Genomic DNA, 23,236 nt, shown 5'->3' with positions numbered 1-23,236 from the left:
CGGCTGACCTTTAAAAGTACTTTAAGTGCTTGAAGAAGCATTTCTTCAAATTCTTTAAATTGCATACACTGATTTTGTGACAAGAATCATTTTCATTAAGCTGTAAAAGCCCCACAAAATGAAATAAGCTAAATAACTAATCTTAAAACAAAGTTATTGTATTGCCAGGTGTCCATGTTGTATTTTTACACACATGTATTTCATGCTATATTAAATATCTTTTACACTTTTGACTCAAAAACCTTTCAATTTTTCCCCAAATCTACAATATGTTAATGAGCTCAAGAAAAAAGGGGGAAAACACACAATTCAAGACAAAGGCTTGAGTTCTGTTATCAAAATAGAGTAATTTATTTGAGACACTGAATGACTTCAATGTTTTTTTTTCTTGGAAACAGGTGACAGACCCTGGATCAGGGTGAAAAAGATAGTAGCCGTCACAGCGCTTATTCCATATTGGGCTCCTTAGCATGCCAAGAATGGCCACTGACCTACAGCCCAATGCTCAGTCTGACACAGACAATAATGGCTCTTAGCAAATTTTAAAAAAAAAAGTAGTCAAAAAAAAATTAAACACCCATTAGTATCCAATTGTGACATTAAAAAAAAACAAAAAAATAAAAACAAATAGTTGGACCTTGACTTTCAGCAAAATGTGATTTTTTTTCTGAGCCCACCGATACAAAAGTGCACTTCATGTTGCTCCTGCTGAAGCTGACAAAAAGTGAGACAAAAACAAATAAAATCAAACAATAAAATGAAATTTAAAAAAATATTAAAAGCTAAAAAGGCAAATCAAAGTGGTAGCAGGTTCGCTTGAAGATACTTTTACTTTACATCCAAGCAGGCAGACATACTGCTCACAACACATTTCAAGCTCAGCACACCTGAAAAAAAATTTAAACAACAGCAAGGCTTTTGCATAAAATCCACCTCCTGGTCAAATGATCAGAATTTTCAGTAGGCTGATCAGAGGAAAAGTGCCAGAGAGGAACCATCCATGCTAATAATAAAACAAGCTGCAGAAACTTTCCTTGCTTGTCTGCTTGGCAGTTACAGGTTTGTGAGTCCCGTGATGACTTGTTTTACACACAAAACAGAAATAAAAGCAGCAGGCTAAGTAGGATAGTGATGACTGCTAAAATCTTTAACAAGAGAACTTCCCAAATGCAGATGATGCGGTGTACATTTCCTCCATGGCTTTTAGTGATCAGCAGAGAAGAACAACAATGCTCAAGCCATTTTCCTTGATGTTTTTTCTGTGATTCACTTAACGAAAAGTAAGCTCGATCAAATGGATACGACTGGCAGATTTCAGAAAGGCTGCAACATAAGAAGCTCATGAGATATGCACTTCATTTAAAGAGTGGTCTTGTCTTGAATTATCAGCAAAGATCTGATAGCTCTAGCCATTAAAAAGCCCCTACAGGATTGCAATAAAGTGTGCTGTATATAAACATATACACAGTATATAAGTCTGTGTATGAATCTAATTTACATCTTTACATTCTTTAAATTTACATCTAGAGTGGCAGATAATTCTCTGTATAAAGCACACTTTTCACATCTTGTCCACAGAATGACGTTTTCTGACGACTGAATCGAACAGGTCATTTTTGGAAGTTAGGACAATTTCTTGGCAGGCCTTTCCTTTTGTGTTGTTGAACCTGATGTTAAAAAGGAGCTAAGAACTACCTCATAGCGGCACATTCAGTTTGATTTTCAAAAATCCATCTGTGGAAAATAGATACAAAAAAAGAAAAGACGGAGGAACAAAGGAAAAAAGAAAAGAAAAGGAAGAATTACTCTTGAAACAAACGTTTCTCCACTGGGGAGAAATTAAGCACTGTGTCAACAGACAGCAGCAGTGCTTCAGTTTTCAGTATCAGCTACTTTCGTTGTGTTACTTCATTACGACATGAAGTTCCTCGCAATTTGTTTCCTCTCACAGCCAAACACCAGTGTCTCAATAACACTTTTGTCTTTATATATCTCGGCTCATCCGTGTTTCTACCCTCACAACCCGAAAACGGTGGACCAGTGGCCCGTGGGGATCGCAGCACTTCATCATAAGGAACCATTTTAATACATGGATGCACCCAGCGAGTTGTGTCCAGTCTAGGGGAATCTCTTAGCCAGCTTCCGCTATGTCTCAAACAGGCTTCTCATAAAATACACACATCGACTGGAGGGTGCGCTGAATTCAGTTGGAGTTAAAACCGCTGCAGTGATCTGGTTTTATTCCGGTGAGAGTTTTCATTCAGTTCACCTTTACAGCCTTTCTTGAGCAATGAGTGTGTGTTTGCTGATGGCAGAAGAAGGCATTTTTCTCCACAATCCAGGATTAATCATCAAGTGGGCTATTTTCGGAGATCGAGAACACAAACCTAGAATGTCAAAATAAATAAATAAAAATTAGATAGCTTTAATATTACATTTCAAGTCTGCATTTTTACTCGCTGTTCTTCAAATATTGGTCGTGAGAGCTTTCTGACATTTTTGTTTTATTTGAAATTAAAACTAAAATCAAAACAGCTTACCGAGCCGTCTGAGGCACTGGCACCAACTTTGTCTCCGGTGCTGTTCCAGCACACCTCGAAGATGCCGCCAGTACCCCTGTAGCTGTGCACCAAGGCTCCAGTCTGAAACAAAGCCACAAACAAATGACAATTAATTGTCTCTTCTCTGTCGTTTGGCACAGTATAAATTCCAGTCCGGCTCTTACCGTAGTATTCCAAATGTGGACACATTTATCAAAGGAGCCGCTGGCTAGGTGTTTGCCATCAGGGCTGAAGGCCACGCTGTAGACCGGTTCCTGGTGCCTGGTCAGTGTATGAATACAAACTCCTCGTTCAACATCCCACAGTCGCACTGTAGAGTCAAAAGAAGCGCTGTGTGGAGAACAGAGGATAGGAATCAGATGGTTAAGCAGCATCAAAGCATCCTAATAATCAGTTTCTTCAATAAATGCTAGTTTTTATTTCCACTGCTTTATATTGCAGAGGAAGACACGGGAAAAAAAAATTCCATTATTGAAAGCTACCCATTTGCATCATTTCAGTTTTTAAAGGCCATGTCCTAACCTATTTCACATTGCCTGTTATATCAAACTCTAAATTTACTGAAGACTAAAGTAAATGCAGAATGAGACATAGTTTCTTATCATCAAGAAGCATCGGGGCTTGTGGCCTTCGCAAACACATCTATAAAAGGTTCAACATACACACAGCTCATAGTGAACACAACAAGCCAGGACTTCATTAAAAGTTGACCCGTGTGATCGGTATTGAATGAGAGTTATATATAGTCAATCTCCTACCTGGCAAGCATGATGTTGGCGTTGGGGTTATTTGTGCTGGGGCCTGTGGGGCTCCACTTGATAGTGTAGATTTCTTTACTGTGAGCCTGGAGGTCATGGACACATGACTCCTGCTTCATACTCCAAATCTGCACGTGAGGGGAATGGCAAGAGCAAAGTATGTATGAATACAAATCAATGTGTTTGTTTTCTTTAACCTCCAAGACCGGAGACTGGTCTTACCTTTAAGGTCATGTCATCCGAGCAGGAGGCAAGCAGCATACCTGATGGGTCCCACTTAATGGCATTAACTTCATTCTGCAAAACAACGCTCATTAGCATGTATGTTGAGGTAGAACTAAAGTTAGTGTGAGAGAGAGATGGGGTCAGAAAAGCTGCTCACCGTGTGGCCCTGGAAAGTCTTGAGGGGGCGGTCGCTGCCAAGTCGACATACGTGGATGCACATGTCTGTGCTGCAAGAGGCAAACGTGGTGTTGTTCTGCCAGTCAACATCCAGTGCTGGGGCTGTGCACAAATCCATACTCATTAGGGTTGCACGATCGCAACTGAGCAGCAGTCACTTTGTATCATATTCATTATCTATAACAGTCATTTATCTGGATACATGAATTCGCTTTACCTGAGTGGAAAGGGAACTGCTGTTTGGCTTCTCCTGTGTGTGCGTCCCAAATGATTGTCGTCTGGAAAAGTTACAATTGCATTTTAAAACACAAGCTCAACTTTTCTGCACAAATGCACATGCCTCATCTGTCGTTCGATGGTCCATAAACCCATCTGCAGTTAATGTCACCGACTCAGTTTGCTTAACCTTTCTTGGTAAAGTTTTACTCCATTCCATTTGATTAAATGTCTGTTGTGCTATAAAAAAGACAAATTAATCGTAAAAGACAGATAAGAAAATTTAATGTGGGAGCCAAAAATTTCAGGCTTCTTTCCCTGTTTTTAATACTGTTAAGAATTTTAGGCTATGGATATGAGAAAATGATATGTCAGAGATTTAGTCTTTGTCTGATGAGCAAAAAAAGGCTGGTTTGAAACAAAAAAAGCAAACAAAACCCCCCAAAACACAAGGATATTATTAGTGAAAGACAAATCCACGCCTGGGGATCTTTAGGAGTACCTTATCTACACCAGCGCTGAGAATACAGTTCCCCTTCTTGTTCCACTTGAGTGCAAATATGGGCCCTTTATGTTGACCCAATGTGCTTGCCAGATTTCCTAATGGATAAGAGTAATATCAGTTTCTCTTAGAAAAGATCCCTCACAAAATTGTCACGAAGGTTACATTTTTCACATCAACAATGTCAAAAAATAAAAATCTAATGGCAAAAGAAACAACAATGTGTGACAATGATGGAGGACATACCATCCTTTGTCCATATCCTGGCAAATCCATCATACGAGCCTGTTGCCAGGAGAGTCCCATCGCTCTGTTGGACGACAACATAACAGAACTGTTACCTGACGGCACTGCCTGTTTACCAGATGGTAAAGGTACGAGAGGAAAGATGTGATGTATGATCTGAAACCTACATTCCAGTCTAGGGAGGTGACATCTTTGTTGCTGGGGACATCCTGGCCACCTTCTCGGATACAGTGGCGCAGCACCAGCTGGGTGGAGATCGAGTTATTATTCTCGTTCAGGTTCCAGATCCTGGCAGTGGAGTCCCCCGAACTGAACCAACCAACATAACAGGAGGCGGTCAAATGATTGTGGAAATACAACCTATCAGCAGTGTTTTTTTATAAAGCTAGATGTCTTACACCACAGTGTAAATACAATACAGTACGATTCATGCAGGATGAATTAAGATGTGTTTCAGCACAGACAGAGACTGACCCTGAGGCCAACAGATCGCTGACAGGGTTCCAGGCGCAGATGAAAACTTCAGACTCGTGGCCTCTGAGTACTGTAGCTTTACTGGCTGGTATCTCAACATCCACATCCATCTCCATAGGCTCACTGTGGTTATCTGAGGAGTGGACAGATACATATTTTATGTACATTAACATACACGCAAAACACAGATTTGCCTACAATTCTCAGCAAGTTTTAAGCATTGTGTAGATTTACCATTAATGTTTACAGTATTTAGTTTAGACAATTGTCAAAGGAGGTGAATATATTACTTTTCAAGCAACAGGGGGCCAACAAAGAAAATCAGTAATCTATTCAAAAAAGTCAACTAAAGTATATATTGATGTGCTTCAACTACTATGACATCTCTAATTTTAAAAGCAACTCTCAAGCTGTTATATTCCAGTAAGAAGACTCTGACCTATGCATCATATATTACTTCACACATGTTGGGCAATGGAAAATGGCTATCACTGCTACAGACATAACTGAATATACAGTAACTGACTGTGAGCTTGACACACATCTGTAACACAATGAGGTCACATTAACAGATCTCAGAAATGTATTACATGAGTCACCATTTCTGTCATGACTCAGATATTTGGGTTAAAGTTAAGAGACAAAATGTAGTGACTGTAAGCTGCGACCAACGATATTAATGTTCAACTTACTCATGTTGTGAGTACCATTCTCCTCGCCATTGACAGTGGCTTCTCCATTTTTTGGCGCATTGGACGGGATTCCAGAGGTTGAAGCTGTTATGGTACAGGTGGTCTGCTGCTGGGCTAGTCTGTCGCGGAAGGCCTGCTGCCGCGTCTGCACCACATCTGGCATCACCGCGTCAATGAGCGACAGTGACTCAATCGGTCGACCGTCAAAGACCGTGCCGTCCTGTCATCACAAGAGGAGTTAAGAACGCATGGTGGAGGGGTGTGGTTTTTAATTAGTGACTCGTCTCGTTTCCCTGATAATCGTCAATTACAAAGGTGAAGAGTGCTTCCTAATTGGCAGCCTAATACAAACACACTTCAGGGCTTCTTCCAGTACAAGACGACGTAAATGTGTGGGGGGGGGGGAATAAGCACTTGCAGTTACCCTAGCGAGTCGGCATCAAGATCAAAGTCTGTCTTTGTATCATTAAGCAACAGAAGACATCTGTGGGAGTCAGTAACAGCAGGTCCCAGCCCTCACCTCATTAATGCTGATTTCTGCCTCCACATACTGGAGTCCTTTCTGCAGGATAGAGATGAGAGCAGCAGGGGGCACTAGTGTTCCATTGATGTTGGATTGGCTGATGTGGCTCTCAATGCCAAAGGTGAATGCTGAGTGGGAGAAACCTGAAAACAAAACACCATTCACATTCATTAACAGCAGAGTGCCAAGCACAAGATGTGCACAAACACAACACAAATATTCAAAGAAAAGTCTTGTCTGATCCAATCAAAGCTAAGAGTAATTGAATACAACAACAAAATGGAATAACAAGCATGACATTTGAGAGTACAATAAGGCATGCCAATTTTCAGTGTTGACCTCTCAGAGCTGCTAGTAGCTTGTACACTGCCAGATGGCTTCAGACAGTCTCAATAAACAGTAATAAAAGACAACAGCTAGGGTTTCGGGACTGATCCAGATCCTTTAAATTCAGATCCCTGAGTATAATAGCATGCTGATATATCAAGAGCAATGCAACACTGTGTTTTCACATGGTGCTTACATCCTAAATTTACAAAGAAGAAAAAAAAAAAAAAGACATTTGAGAGGCAAACCTGACTCTTGGAGATATCTGTAGACCAAGAAGTTCACTTCGTCGCTGGTAATACTCATCTTAGCCCAGTGAAAGGAGGCGGTATGTTGGAAGGCTGAGCTCACTCCTGAGAAGAGATCAAGATTGGGATCTGAGATTAATATTTAGGTCTGTGCTCTGGCATGTGACATTTACAAATCCATAGTTTTATTGACCCGAATGCCATTTGGCATCTCCTACTGGTAAAAATAGTTACACAATGTGTCTTTGCATAGTGATACAGCTATGCGCAGACAAACAAACACACGCACGGGAAAGCCCTCACTTCCACTTCCTGTTAGTTCATTCACACTCTGGTCTTAACCACTGCTGCATGACTCGATCCTCTGATGTTGATAAGCGCTGGATTAGTTCCTCCCAAAAATCTACATTCAGAACAAAAAGCAAGTAGATGGAATAAGCTTTGATTTTAGGATATCAAGCATGACTCTACTGCCCATCTAGTGACTTAAAATTAATCATAGCAGCCCACCTAACCTTCCAGTTTAAACAAATACAAGTATTTAATAACAGTACTTACGTTAACAATTAAATCAAAATGGAGTAACATTGTTAATTCTAACAATTTTTGGTTGCTGTACTGTTCATAATCTCCCACATGCTTTACAAGAACAGAGTAAATGAAGCTGGAAAAAAACCTTGTATATACACCCACAGAAACAATGTAAACACACACAAATTTATAGTAAACACCACAAGAACGAAAATGTCAGAGCAGCAGACAACAAAGCAAAGGAACCAAATTAAACCTGGGAATGCACAAAGACACACATCTAACCATTTCCTGCTCTCCCAATAAGAAGTAAACAGATGGACATTTCACCATAAAGAGACATAAAGGGATGCTGTCAGCTATGAAGACTGCATGGCTGTCCAACTTTCATTCCATACACTATCCAGGCCCACTCAAGATTCCCTTCGGTAGCATAGCAACAAGAGAGATCGAGCAAAATAGACAGAGCGGTGTTGTCCCAATTACCAGTGGGCATAAAGCCAGAGGGCTTGAACATTTTACTCAACATGAATTATTCACTCTTTCACCTTGGTATATTCTTTCAAATTGGGTCTACCTTTGTTGTAGCCCCATAGAGATGCCGAGGACTGGAATAATAGCTACCTCTAACTAGTGCAGCAAGCTTCTTTTATATTTTTGAACATAAAAGACTATGTCATTATACTCGGAGCAAAGACGCTCGCAACTGCAAAACATACACCTGAATGTCAGAAGCATTACATGGACAACAGTTTTATTCTCATTTCATCGATTGCTGAAGCATATGATAATGACAGACACATTTCACTCAAGGTAAGAGTTCTTTTACCCTCTTCTTCCAAAGAATAAACAATGCTAAGCTTGTCTACCTTCATCGATGTACCCAGTTCTGGCCCACAGCCCTCATGTTTCCCCTTTAGCTAATTAGCTTACATATGGGACTAAGACAGACTAGCTACATCAAAGCGTTCAGCCACTGCTCCCAGGGCCTCTATAGCTACATACCAAACAACTGGAAACATCATCAAAAGGGAGTCTAGAGAGAGAGATGCTGGTCTCATCAGCAGCACCAATAAAGCCTCTATCAGATGGGCACATGATGCAACCGTCCATTACACAACACGCTGTGCATTCAAGACTCCTTTGACTAAACACTGGGCCTAACCAGAGAAGATGCCAACCTCTGTCCTGCAAAGGTTTATCAGTTCAGATGAACTCAGATAAGCACAGAAGAAAAACATGAGACATCCAAACTGATTGTACGCTTACAGGATCGTAGGATTTGTAGGACTTATTAGAGGGCTGTCTAATGTGCTTAGCAACATGCAAATAAAATCAAACACATTGTTGATCGTAAACCACACGGCTCAGTTTGAAATAGAAATCTGATTCATGTCACTTATTGCACAGGTAAGAGAAAAATACTCAACAATGAAACACGTAACCCTACTTTGTGAAATGCTTTCAGTCTCTCAGCTGGCAGATTTGATTAATGTCCTGTCAATCAACGGAAACAAAGCAGCAAATTGCACTCCAGCAAAACCAGTCTTCATGTGGCAAATACACATACGAGAAATCAGATGACGCATCTGAAATACAAATCAGCGTGTGAGCAACAGTTACAGAAATACCCATCTGTTTTCTATATTAAGCTACCATTATCATCTTAAGAGTTTCCTGTCTTCACTTCGTCTTAGAGACTGTATTAAAAACGGACAAAAAAAATAAAACCTCATCACAACGAACATGCCTGCATGGTGATATTGACACCATTTACAGGCGGAAGAAAAATATAGCTCTACAATCGTATCAACTCTGTCAAATGGAAAACATGTGACTGCAAAGCAAAAAATAAAAATAAAAATGGAAATTGCTAGAGTTGATAAAAATCACCTAATGGGTCAATTATGAGCATCCCTGCTGAGGACATCAGGCTCACTGCAGCCACTCTCACTATACTGCCTCTAAGACGACACCCTCATAATCCACCTTTGACCATCACACTAAACCAAACAAAGCCTGCTTAATGCCTCCTTAGTGTTCACATTAGAGATGGCACGATACCACTTTTTTTATGTCCGATACCGATACCGATATCATAAATTTGGATATCTGCCGATACCGATATGAATCCGATATAGTGTTTTTTAATCAACAAAACTGTTTTTTAAATATCTTGCTGCATTTTGTATAAGTTCATACTCAAGTTTAAAACAACAACTACACTAAAGCTATTCTGTTATACCTGTATGCAAAAAAAATGTTTCATAGTTCAGCAATACTGATCAATCTAATAAACTTAAACCTACACCATCCTCCCTATTCTGGTATTTTAAAGAGTACTTAGCATAAATATTAAGCAACCTAACTAATAGGGTTCCAACTCCCAGCAACAACAAAAATAAATAAATAAAAAATAGGGAACCACCCCTCACGCTCCACCTCATGATGCTTAATCGACGTAATCAACCTTAATTTGATGCAGTGTGAAAAAAATGCACAGAAATCAATTATTTTTCAAGAAATATTAAATAGATTCAACATCTTTCTTCAACAAAATTGCAGACTGCACAGATGGTACCTTCCCAAAGGAAAAAGTACTATAGCTTACTAGGGTATATATATATATATATATTAGACTTAATAGTTACTATATACAGTAATGGACTTCTATTCATTTTGCATCAAATTAAAACTTTGGGTGTCAGATAATTATTTATTAAAAGCTTGACATTTTAAATGAGAATAAGAAAGAAAAGTATGTCTTTGTGCCCCCTTTTCCCAGTTAATGCCCTATCGGCCCCCCTGGCTAAACTTTGCTAGATCCGCCCCTGCACAGTTACCAGCGTCAGCTACGTAGAAAAGATCCTCGAGTAGAAAGTAATATTAAATAAATTCTAACAACAGCTGATCAAGCTTAAACGTGCTTCTGTTGTTCAGCCGCTGGTTTCCTCTTTCTGGTGCAAAGTGGGCCAAAAGCAAACTAGAGACACAGACTCACGACAGAAAAGCTGATCAGCTGATCGTTAAGCAGTTTCATGATTGAAGTAGCAGCAGGAGAGGCAGTCGCTCCATATATCGTTTGTTAAGCTTAACGCAGGAATGCTTTACAAACATTCAGAGATGGACTTACACACTTGCTTTACTTCTCTCGGGGATAACTTTGTCGGAGATGAAATGCCGGGTTGCTAGCAAAGCTCCAAATGCTATCTAGACCACCACAGGTCCCGCATGCCACAGCCGCTCTATCACGTGATGCATACTGCTCCGACTGCTAACGTTCTGAGGTGAGTTACGGCGTGTTGCAAGTTTTGTGAGGTGCTTTCGTGATATTTAATGGATCGGATTACATTTTTTATTTTTCTCCGATATCCGATCCAGTAATTTAGGTCAGTATCGGACCGATACCGATACGTAATATCGGATCGGTCCATCTCTAGTTCACATAGCATGTTATTGTTTCTGAATTCATGATATGTTAATGCGAAGCGATGTGCTAATCTGAATTCATGTGCATATCCCTGTATACCAGCACACTATGACCCAGACCTCAATTCAGCTCTGATTTCTGCTCAATTTATGGTCGTGCGTGGATGTCGAGTGTAGCTCTACGGCTACACAGATAACATAATTACTGGATTGAAACCAACGCAGATGCTGGAGTGCAGTCCTTCAGAAAGCCAACAGTATGTTGCCTGACTGATGACATTACAAGATTACAGCAGGTTTAAAGCCAACTGGTTGAAAAGCTGATTAAAATAGGAAAGTGTGAGTGGTGAGTGTGCACCACAAAGAAGAAGAATCACAAAATTACAAATGAATACATAAATAAGAAGCACACATTAAAAACATAAACAATGGCTGCAGAGAACAGTCTATACGTTTAAATTATAAATTGTGTCTTCTCTGCAACAGAGCGAAAGCCAGAGAACCAACAAGAGCCAAAACTGAACAAAGTAGCACACATTACTGGCTGTTCCACATATCTGACAGTGTCCCCAAGTGACACAGTGGCAACATGTAGACACGGGTCTGGTTAGCTCTGTGCAGCAACAGCACAATACTAAAGCAATATTGTGCCAGGACTGTGCCTCTGCTGCTGGCTAAAAAACGTGACAACAATGCCCAGCAATGCTGTGGCTGAATGCTTCGAGATATTTTCAGTGTTGAAATAGACAACTTAGACTTTTGCCAGTATGTTTTTCTGCCCAGTTACTGCATAGTTGATTTATTTATCCAGGTACTACAGCTTTGGATTTGATCTTATCATAGCAGATAATGTGAATGTAGAAATAGCAGGTACTAGCTGATACTCAAAGACTCACAAGAAATATGAAACTGGATGTCAGATATAAGGACAGATGTCTCTTTTCTTTTCCTTTTTATTCTTTTTGCAGAAAGACCAAGGATAGTCAGCACCTAACACTTCCCTCTACAGACGCTCTGTCGATAAATTAGTACATTCCTAAGAAACAGACATGACTAACATATGATGCAATTCACAGAAGGTGGCAGTGTTGGGGGAGGGGGAACTCAAATTGTCATGCTATGCTGTTACAGCGTTTTTCCAACTTCCTTGTTTTGAGCTTCACATTTTGAACTGTGACCACAGAGGGATATCAGATGAAAGACTGGAGAGTAGTATGAAAGCTGGTCAAATCTTAATTTGTATGAAGTCAAATTTCAAATTAGAGACTTTTTTTTGGAAAAGGGGTGGTTATAAAGCTCAGAAACCTGCTTCAATACATAAACCAAGAGTTTTAAATATCAAGCTGCTCTAAACTGTGCAAAAACAGATCAACAACAAAATATTGATATTCCCCTTAAGGAAAATGAAAGGATTACATATGAAACCGTTTAAATGCAACTATTTGAGCATTTAAAACAGCATGTGTTGATTTAAATGTGCATAGATAGAAACAAAAATTCACAGCAAATTGAATAATACCTTGTGCAGAAATCTTAGATCTTTTCCTGTGAAAACCTCACTAAAAATCCAATCAAATGCTTTCTGAACATCAACATTTGGCTGTAAAAAAAAAAATAATAATAATAATAATAATAATAATACAGCAAAGAAAAACACACAGGCATCTCCTACACATGCAGGCTGGAATAGAACGATGTTAAAAAAAAAACCCTGCATACCACGGACCCCATTTTCTCCTGAACAGTCAACTCCTGACAGATGTGCAAACAAGACCTGGAAACAGCAGCCATTTTCTCTTGAACTGCTCTGCTGAGTAAAACCCGCCTTTGAAGCTTCTGGTTTGGGCTGCAGTCTGGGGTGTGTGTGTGGGGGGGGGGGGGGCAAAGGGGACAGTGGAGGGGTGCATTGTGATAATGATCCCCACACAGGTAATCACAACAACAACAACCATTTGTGCATTGTCCTTTGCCTTTCTCAGTGACTCACTAAATGACAGTCAATGTAGGTCGGCAAATGATGGGGGATGGTAGCCTTCGGTCTCTAGGGGAAACACTTCTCCCATGCTTGCTATGGGTGGAAACACTTAATGTTTACCAGGGGTGGCCAGCCAAGTGCAATGGAAGTCTGCAGGTTTTTCATTCCAACCAGTGACTACACCCACACATTACAACACCTTTGGATGAGTGCATCTTACACGTGAAATTACCTGTTACAGTAATGAGTTGCGGAAAAGAAAAAAAAAAAATCTTTAGGCTCTCCAAGCCATGGTTGGCCATGCTTGGAACTACAAGGACTGGGCTACTAGATCTTTCAGCATGATGAGTCATGAGGCTGAAGCAGCTGGCATAGTTGTGTGACCACTGCAGCTTCTGTCTGCCTTTTTTTTTTTTTTTCCTTTTTGAAGTCTACATGCAAGCATGTCTGCATAGGTTGTATACCCATACACCTTCACTCTGTGTAACCAAATACCTTTGCAAATGGACACAAACATGATACCATGAATCCCACATAACACATTAATGAGCGCATTCAGTCCCACTAGAGCTTCATCAAACACACCCAATCCTATGATCCTCGCAAATTACAAGTCAAATTTGAACTCCTTATTAGACACAGCAATATGAGTGAATTTGCACTCGCAAGAGAGACACTGGAAAAGAGGGTTTCTCCCTGGGAAATGATTGGAAAATGGCAACAGACTAAGGATCACTGATGGAGCCACCATAATTGTTTCCATTCAGGACCCAAGATCCACCCTCATGCAAAACTCGTCAACATCAAATAAAAATGTCATCTCTCACTTGCATACGGGTGACATTTAGTTTTCTCAGTTGAAACCAAACTAGTATTATAGTGTTCAAAGAAGGAAATTCCCAGGTGTCTTCTCTATTAGCGCAGACCCTACATTTGTAACCATAAGAGAGCAAAACATCAATTATTTTAATAAACAGAGCATATGACTCAAAAGAAGATGAATCTGTATTTTCATCATCAAAGAGTACACTCTAAAACTGCTTTAATTTTATAACAGAAGAGGGCTAAAATGACTGATTATTTCTAGTAAAAACATCTAAATGAGATCATCCATCCATCTCTCTCACACGTTACAAAATTATTAACTACTGTTAAGTCAAAATGTAGCATATTTATTCCTTAAAAATAAAAAGTGCTATATTACTCTAATCATTCTTAACAGCTTTTTATCCACTACATGAAACAACCTGCCCACACCTAGGCACATTCTTGCCTAAATGATTTTGGTCATTTTGGCTGATGACAGATGCATCATTTTGTCATGCAAGTACAACAAATTATTGCATATATTAAAATGTTACAATATCGGATTAGTTTAAAAGCATACAGCATGGAACTGGAAATAAATCTGATTACTGACAAGCTACACTGAAGACAAAATAACCAGGTTACTGGTAAGCTATTAATTTGGCGTCTCCAGATAAGCTTCTTTCATACATACAATCACACAAGCGTATCGAGAACTAGTCACTGTGGGGCATGCCTGTGTATATGGCTTTGTGGGGGTGGGTGGCGAATAAGTACATTGTGTGGAGAAGATTCTGGGACACAAAGCTTTTTTTTTTTTTCCCTTCATGCTGAAGGCAGCACACAAACAACATAAAAATCCACCTTTCCCATTGCTCAGTTAGAACTTCACAAATTTATGTGGTTTTACATCTAGGCCAGTGCATACCAAGCGAAGCGGAGAGTGAATTATCTGCACGTCTGATAATAAACGCCTAAATGAATAATGAATAGAGCATTTGGAAGTGTTTTGGCTGTGTTGACATTACGCAAATGCAGCCATTGTCTACACCACTGACAGGAACTGAAAGTATTACATCTCTATGGGAGTGTACAGTATGTCTTAACAAGCTTTTGCATAAACACTATTTCACTACCCGAAAAAAAAAAGTAACCATTATAGCTTTTGTGTATTTATTCAATAGTAATAAAGAATCCTTAACAAGTTAGTAGTCATTTCAGAGGCCTCTGCAAGGCATTTCTTTTTCTTCATCAAAATGAGGATAGCACAAATGAGCTGTAAACACCGAGACACACCAGTGTAGGCAATACAAGTGTTGCTATGGTGACCAAAGGCTCTTGCTTCTCTGTCAACAGCTGCTCATGCCACCCTAAATACCCCCACTCTCCTTGAGCTTTCCTTCCATCTGACATCAGGGTCAAGCAAACAAGTCAGACAAGCGTGCTGAAAAACTGATCTTCATTCTAAGCCATCTCACGGCTGCTTCTTTAGCCAGCATTTACACCGTGTAACACTAACAGCAACACACCAAAGATTTCCCTTTGTCTTTGTCCTCCACACAGCATCTTCCATGCTGAACAACTGACTGCACACGAGCAATAAAAGTTTGGGACATTTTAGGGTTTCCTCTTGCAACCGCATGAGTATATGGGTCATGGAAATACAATTATAGACAGTCACAGAATACTACTACCACATTTTACAGAAGTACATTCATTTTTGCTTCTTGGCCAAAACTATGAAATTGTCTTATTGCGATATCCTGTTGCAATTTTAAGCATAAACGAAGAAAACAAAAAACTAAACACTGCTATTGCTGTGTAATAAAAACTGATCTTAAATACTGCTGCATATACATCCAGCTGCTGCATGATGCACTTAGCCTCACCTCAACTCTATTCTGTTTTTTTGAATGCCTTTATTAAGGCTTTCAGTTGGCGTGCATTTAAATGTCAGAGTTGCATGCATTAACTTTCTGCCTTCTACCATCTGTAGTTTGTGCTTCTTTGTTCCTCTACATGTCCTCTCTCATTGTGTCTTTCTGCAGGGATCTCTGGACTCAGAGCTGCACGCTCCTGGTCTTCAGATACAAGCCCTCTGAGCTCAGTGTTTGTCGTTTCCCTGTAGTCTTCTTTTCTATCTTCGCTTCTAGTGTCAAGCTTCAAGTGAAAGCTTTTTTCCCCCCCTCCATCCCCGCTGTCACCACATGCTTGCTCAAAGAAAATCACTGGGTTTCTCTCTATGATATTGTAATTAGGACATATCATACCGTTCACGGTAATACCGGTATAATGTTGGGCAATGACAAGAAAATGAAATATCGCGATAGAATATGGGTAAAATGCGCATGCGCAGTGCCTTTGTTTTCATACGCACATGGCGAAAAAGGCACGGCGGCGACAGAGAATGACAAGGGCGAAAGCGGATCGTTGAATGAAACGGATGAACCAGAATTGGTTTGTAAAAATGCTGCAACTTCAGTGGTGTGGAACTGGTTTAGCTTTCGTCTGTCAGATACATAACAAAGCACTATTTTTGGTGGAGCATGCTAGCGGACCGTCATTATTACCGTTTTTTTTTTTTGGAAAATACGGCACACTTAAAAATCAATCATTTGATTTTTCTGAAAATCGACAGTGCCCCTTATAATCCCGTGTGCCTTATGTTTGAATTCTGGTTGTGTTTACTGACCTCGAAACGATTTTATGTGGTACACGGTGCTCGAAAATCTGTCAAATGTTTTAGTACGACTTTGCTAAGCTACAAACCCGCACCACTTGATGGATTGTTGGAGCATTACAGCTATCGTAGGCAGGAGCCTCCGGAGGGATACGTACAGTGCTTCAACATAATATTACCGTATTGCATGTGTATAAGCTCTTTTTAAGTTTTGTGGATATTATACTTCGTTATGCTGAGGATATGTCGGCCAATTTCCACTGGAAATGCCTTTAGGTTAAACTGTCAGCAAGGAATTTGCATTTGTACTGTTACATTTTTATATAACTTTAATGCAAAAAACAGCTGCTTGTTTAAGTGAAAATACATTGATGGGTTTTTTTTTGCACTAATAAAATTGTGGAGTTGTAAAGTATTTTGTCTAGTGTCAATTATCGTCAGTTATATCGTTATCGCAAATTTTCAGATCTATATCGTGATAAATATTTTTGGTCATATCGCCCTGCTCTAATTGTAATGGCATTAAAATGGCACTGGTGTGATGCTCGAGCCATACTGCCTGCCTCAATCTCTGCATATAGCTACCTCACTGAACAGCTGTTGTCCACAAAGACAGTGCTGCTGTTGCAGCACTACTATTGCCAGCCCACAGAGAGAGCAAGAGAGATACCTTTCACCTTAATGCAAGTTTCCAACATTGTGGTACATGGCTGACAGCCCACCTGGCCCAAGCACCTACACACCACCTCCACAAATAAAATGGAAATCACTTATTATGAGGTGGATGTTGGCTAGTTGAATGAACTAACCTACATAACATGAGGCTGTCAACAAGTACTCTAAATTGGATTATATAATCAATATAATCTAACTATAAAATACATACAAATAAATAATATTCTTTGGAAAAACAAAAACGACAAGCAACACTGTTATGCCATTTGTCTTATCTTGCAAGCCACACATAATGCAATGCAGAGTTTCTACCAGTAAAGTTTTTAGACCCAGCAGCTGGGAACAGGACTGTTAATGTGGAAATATTTACCCACAATGTTGCACAGTGGCAGAGTGGAAACAGCAGAGCTGCTTGCTGCTTCAGATTTCAGACACACAGCTGCTGGTGCAAGGAAATACAGGGAGCAAACAATTAAGCCTACCACAATAAGGTAAATCTTAATGTGTTAAGTCACAACATTTCCCTGATTATTTTAATTTAGTTTTTCAAACTTCTTTATAGCTCTAACTACTAGAGGCTAAATTCAGTCATCAGGATCCTTACATTTTGCACTACACCAGCAGACAACCTAAAAGCATGGACAGAAGTTACAGCTTGTCACTATCAGTGACTGAAAATGAAATGTAAGTCCAGGGTCTGACAAGAGTGAATAATTCTGTAACAACCATGTGGTTTTGATGGCATGGAGTTCACAGCTGAGCTCAAGTGTGATTTGCACTCAAATCAATCTAAAAATAAACAACGTTAAATAAAATAACTATGTAAGACATGTCTCATTGTAGTGGTATGCCTGCTTGCAGACATGCTGCAGATACATCTAATATGCAATAATGGTTTGAACCTGAGTGGATTTTGATAAAGGAATAACGAAATGTCTTTTTTGGCCAATTCTAACAGCCCTAACATCATCCAGTCCTTTTGAGAACTGTGGACTTTCAGTGTTACTGACAAAACCCAAGCATGCACACATATACTGCAGGGTTTCCACCAGCATACTGCAAACCCAGAAGCCCAAGCAACTGCAAAGTTTGAATTACAGCCTTTCAAGTGACTGGAATTATAAAGAGATTTTAAAAAACAAACAAACCAAAAACATACAGATGCTGATTTTTTTAAATAAATAAAATATAATTCAGAAACAACTGTGAATCCATCATAAGCAGGGGATTCTCTCACATATCAAATCGCAATATTCAATCAATATTTAAGCCCAGTTTCCAAAAGGTGCACAAGTCTTTGTTAAATGATGTAGCACGGAGTGGCTAAGATGATGATGACATACTTTGCATGCATAACTACACTGATTGCTCCACAAAAGATAAGATAAGCTTACGTGGCTGACTCAGGATGAAGATTAAGACGTAGGCAAAAAACACAATATGACCATCAGTAAAGAACTTTCCCACTCTGGCAAGTATGTGCTTGCACAACTTCCTGAAAAGTCATCCACCAACTATTTCTTCATTCATCCTTCTAAAAAGTAACAAAAAAAAAACCAAGAAAAAAAAAATCAAGCAAGTCACACTTAAGAGATGTGATCATCTGCCTACAATTGAAAAGCGCTAAACATTAATACTTAAATTTTTAACAGATGCCTAAAGGGATATATACTTGCTCTACTTTTATTCTAAGTAGGGACAGAGGGAAGACACCATAGGCTGTAGCTCACACAATGATAAACAGCACCACCCTAACACCAAATGATGTCCAAATAAATAACTACAGCCTTCAACTAGTCAGTACTTGTATGGCAGTTATTTTAGAGTAACCACCAGTGCACCAGTTGGCTGGTCGCCACTGAACACTGCATGTCTCTTTTGAAGGGAGAGAATGGCCCACCTTCCCCCATGGTCTATCATAAATAAATACTGCTACAGAAATATTTGGACAGCCCAGTGAAGAGATTTGCAGCACCACAAGGCTGACACACAGGACTTCCTTGCCCTACTTATGAAGAGGGAATACATTTCTGTTTTTAATACAGTCTCATTGCACTGTGGATCTGATGTTTTCTTACAGTAGTTAGATATAAATAAGTTAAAAAAATAAAATAATAATTGAACTATTATGTTTCATAGACTGTAGGCCATGAGATGGTTTTTTTTCTTCTTTTAAAACACAAGACCAGGTATTGCATGGAAGGTAAAAAGAACACCTTTCATCTCAGATCCTGTCACGAAGCAGCCTAACAATGTTATTTGGCTATGCCCCCTGAGGATTCAGTACAAATGGTAATTGTGTCAATTTATTGGAACGCCAAATAAAAAGACAGATAAATCCACTAAGAAAAGGATTTAAAGTCTATATCATTACTCATACTTTATAGAGTATTAATTCTAATGCTGAACATTAGAGATTAATACAGGCAAAACACTGAAACTAAATCCTGGTGTTCTTTTACCAGGTGGCACTGAACCTGTAACTTTTGTAACTACTGTAATTAGAGTTCAACACAACTCATACAACAAAGGACAGGTTTTCACCACACGGTAAGCAGTCTAGATTGGGTTATGGAGAAATTATTTTACATAGCGTGAATGATGTTATTAAATTTGGCTGGAGTAGCATTTTAATTCAGCCTCAATAAAGTCACGGACAATCTCAGCAACAGCTTGCAAGTTTATTTACTTGAAGTCCAGCATTTGGGGTGTTCTGAATTCACTTTGCTTCTATTGCTCATCTCTCTTCCTGCACTGACTCAGTGACCCCAATTCTAAAGCAGTAAATCACATTAAACTGCAGCAAGACTTGAATCTCCTACATGTTCGCTGTTGTTGCAGTGTTGCCCACCCCTTACTTTATATTGAGTCATCACAGTTGTCTTCTACATTCCCACCAACTACTGGACTGAAGTGGAGCAGCTGGTTGCAAAAACTGTTTAAGACACTCGTCACACCAGATCTTTAGAAAACAACACAGCGCAAGAAAGTGCATTTAAACAACTCAATCTAAAAGAATATCCTGCTTGACACTCAAACATTTTACACACCAGTCATACATGAGACCTTTTCTTTTTTCCCTTACTCTTTGTAAGTGACATTACATAAACAATTAATGATAATTTGGCATTACTATCCAGTGTGCACACACTCCATATGTATGGTAAATTTGCAAGGTAAACTATTAAGCACATAAAATAAACTATTCACAGTACAGGCTGGAAATGAGATTATAAGTGTTCGTTGTAGACGTGCCCCTCCTTATAAATTAGGTCATCAATGAGGATTGGGAAGCTACTAAACTGTAGCCTCAAAAAAAGTCTAGTTAAAAAAAGAAGGAAGAAAAAAAAAAAAACAGACTTCTTCGTGTGAACTATGCCTCAAATTTCACAGGACCTTGGAAAAACCATTATAGAAATGGAAAATGCAAGAAAAGGAAGGAAAGCATTTTTATAGACCTGGGTGTTCAGCAAATTCAAAATCATAAAAAATGTCTCTAAGTAAAAGTAGACATTCCTGCTGCTATAAATAAAAAACCAGCAGAAACTCCTTGGTTTGAAGAAAAAAAAATTCACTGGATGACACTAAGACCAACTGTGAAGTATGGTGGAGGTAGTATTATGGATTGGGACATTTTTACTTCAAAGGCCACAATTAAGGCCCAACTGTGACATTTACTCTTACTGCTAGCAGTTCAAAAAGTGATAAACAAAACTGAGTTTAGCCTTCCATAACACTCCTAGTTTCTCATGTGGCCTCTTGGGAAAATTAATTGGCCACCCCGCCTTACAGTGCTTGAAGTAACAATGAAATTGACACAGTAATAAGAAAATTTACAAGAGAATGGCATGATTGAGATCAACGACCTCAAGCTTAGGAGAGGTTGGTTTATGACACAAGATAATCACCCAACGCCAAAAAAAAAAAAAAAAAAAAAAAAAAAATTATGAACCAACAATGGAGAGGTTAAAACAGAAGAAAATTCCTGTTGTAGGGTGGCTGTGTTGGAGTCCTGCCCTAAAGGGAACTGACATGCTGTGGCATGGCTGTTCAGCAAAAAAATCCCAGAAAATATGTAACTCGTATTGAGATCAAATAACATTCAAATACTGCCACTAGGTCAACAAGAAATGGGAGCATCACATTGACATTACTTATGTGGGCCACTGAAGTAGAATCAGGTTACAGAATTTAAATAGCAGGGGTTTTAGCCAGTCCTGGCATCTGAATCTTTTTTATATAGCAACATTAACATTTTTGTTTCTCTTCTTGGTGAACCGGTACAAAAGCATGACTGGTCCACATGGCATAGAGCCTATCCTCTTAATTAAAAGAAGTCAATGTTTATCCTTGTTTTTAATTATCTTGGATATATTCAACTGGGAGAAGGCCAAAACTTGGAATAACCTGGATTAAGATGCACTTTGATTCTCTTAAAGCAGACAAGACTGTTGAAGCTGTATCCCATCATTCCAGGCACTATTTAGAGTCGTAAAAGGCAGGTCAAACCACGTTTCTCAATCTCTCATTTCTCTCCTAATGTAGTCTGTGCTTGTTGAGTGTTATGTAGACATGCATTATCACAATTTATATTCCTTCCTACACAGCAGAGTTTCTCTAAAAGCGTCTGCCTGTGCTGTGCTGCATGGTAGAAGGTCATAAGCTTAACAGTAACAATTTAAAACTGGAGTTATACAAGAGCATGAACTGGCCCTTGAAACTGGTGGCACTGTCTAGTACAGTTGAATTTCTCTCCCCTCCCCCACACATGCGCTTCCTAAGTCTGCATGACAATATAAATATGTATCATTCATGCTTTAGCTCAAACAAAATGACCTAAAGTGCAGCTTAATGTTGTTTGACTTCAGTAGCACATTTCCACCAAAGTAGACAAACTAATCAGTCACCACAATGGGACAACCTTGAACCTCTAAAACTTAAGTCTGTTTAGTAAAAGTAGTCCACAGGTCGGCTACATAAGGTTAAGCATGAGTATGTTTCTTTAAGAAAAACAACAATGTAGCAGAAAAGTAGGCTGTTTGAAAAATCATGAACAAAAGAGGCTAAATTAAAAGGCGCAAACGGGAATTTCAACACACGTGTGGAGTCAATGGGTGACTAAGCTTTGTGCCGGCAAGTATCCTCCTAATCAACGCCGTAATCACCAATTTCTCAAAGTCATTATCCTCTTTGCTTTTAACCCACATAAACACACAAGCAGCCTGAATGCAGTGCTGCCCAAAACAGTGCCACTCGACCTTTACTTAGCTTACCTTTTATTGTGAGTGAACTCGTGGTGTCCGCCGCCACCTCTTCCTTCTTCTTCCACAAGGAGAACCTCCAACTTCAGCGAGCTAGCTACGACTTTCCTCCCATTTTGATTACCGTCACATTTCAAGTTCCGACCGCGGGTGTGAGTGTGTGTGTGACTCACTGCCGGCTAAATTTGCTGTGCTAACAAAGCGTGTTCACCCAGACACGCACACATGCACGCGCACACACACGCACAACTGGCGGTAAAGTTGGAATAAACCCGAGTTTCTGTGGCTGAGGCTGCAGGCTACTCTCTGTAGAGTTTCACCCTCACCGTTCACTGAGAACAGGAGCAGAAAGAGACAGCAGCGAGCGCTAAACGGCAGGGAGAGAGAGACTTACACAGAGAATAGGAGAGAGAGAGAGAGAGAGGACGGGGGCGGGGGGTTGAAGGCTAAACTGTCTTTAATAAACCTGACTATTATAAACACGATCTATTCTGGGGTTAATAATCCAGGGACTGTTTTATCTCATTTGTATCTGATTGGCCTAATTAGCCAAATCAGCAGCCAAAGTGTCAATTTGTTAACACCTTATGGAAAATATACAGATACACGTGCTGTCTGGAACCTATGTGTGCCATTAACGCATAACTACTGTACACTTTGTATATTTGCGCACGTGTGGATTGAGCAGAGCGTGTATTAAATTTGACCCCCCTCCTCCCCCCATATAGATTAGGCGGGATAATTAATACCATTAAAACATGGCTCTCGAGCTTAAGTGCACTATGATATCTTGTTTCAGTTTAAGGACAGTGCGCTGAGACTACAGTGTAGCATGTTGTTGCCTATCTGGCCTCTCGGGGGCTCTTCCCATCCCCCCACACACCGCTATTTTTCGCCTGCCTGGTCACACAGCGGTTGATTAATTCTCC

At 39.7% G+C, this 23,236-nt stretch overlaps 1 protein-coding gene across 1 annotated transcript; it reads right to left on the bottom strand.

Annotated features, from left to right (window-relative positions):
• Nucleotides 1–333: 333 nt before the first annotated feature.
• tbl1x (transducin beta like 1 X-linked) lies at nt 334–22,640 on the bottom strand. Its single transcript, XM_085374072.1, has 15 exons — nt 22,320–22,640; nt 6,950–7,054; nt 6,372–6,517; nt 5,852–6,071; nt 5,160–5,292; nt 4,853–4,994; nt 4,686–4,749; nt 4,440–4,537; nt 3,939–3,999; nt 3,702–3,823; nt 3,542–3,616; nt 3,320–3,447; nt 2,726–2,891; nt 2,541–2,642; nt 334–2,387 (listed from the first exon to the last, which is right to left on the bottom strand). The coding sequence occupies exons 2-15, from the start codon at nt 7,005–7,007 to the stop codon at nt 2,361–2,363; spliced, it is 1,542 nt and encodes a 513-aa protein (XP_085230198.1). The 5' UTR covers nt 7,008–7,054; nt 22,320–22,640; the 3' UTR covers nt 334–2,360.
• Between the last annotated feature and the right edge of the window lie 596 nt (nt 22,641–23,236).

This window comes from Diplotaxodon limnothrissa, linkage group LG16 (genome assembly GCF_057381915.1).
Source record: "Diplotaxodon limnothrissa isolate DT_005_m linkage group LG16, D_limnothrissa_male_GT1.1, whole genome shotgun sequence".
Taxonomy (NCBI): Eukaryota; Metazoa; Chordata; class Actinopteri; order Cichliformes; family Cichlidae; genus Diplotaxodon; species Diplotaxodon limnothrissa.
The sequence above is the reverse complement of the archived record's forward strand: the minus strand, read 5'-3'. Positions and strand labels throughout refer to the sequence as shown.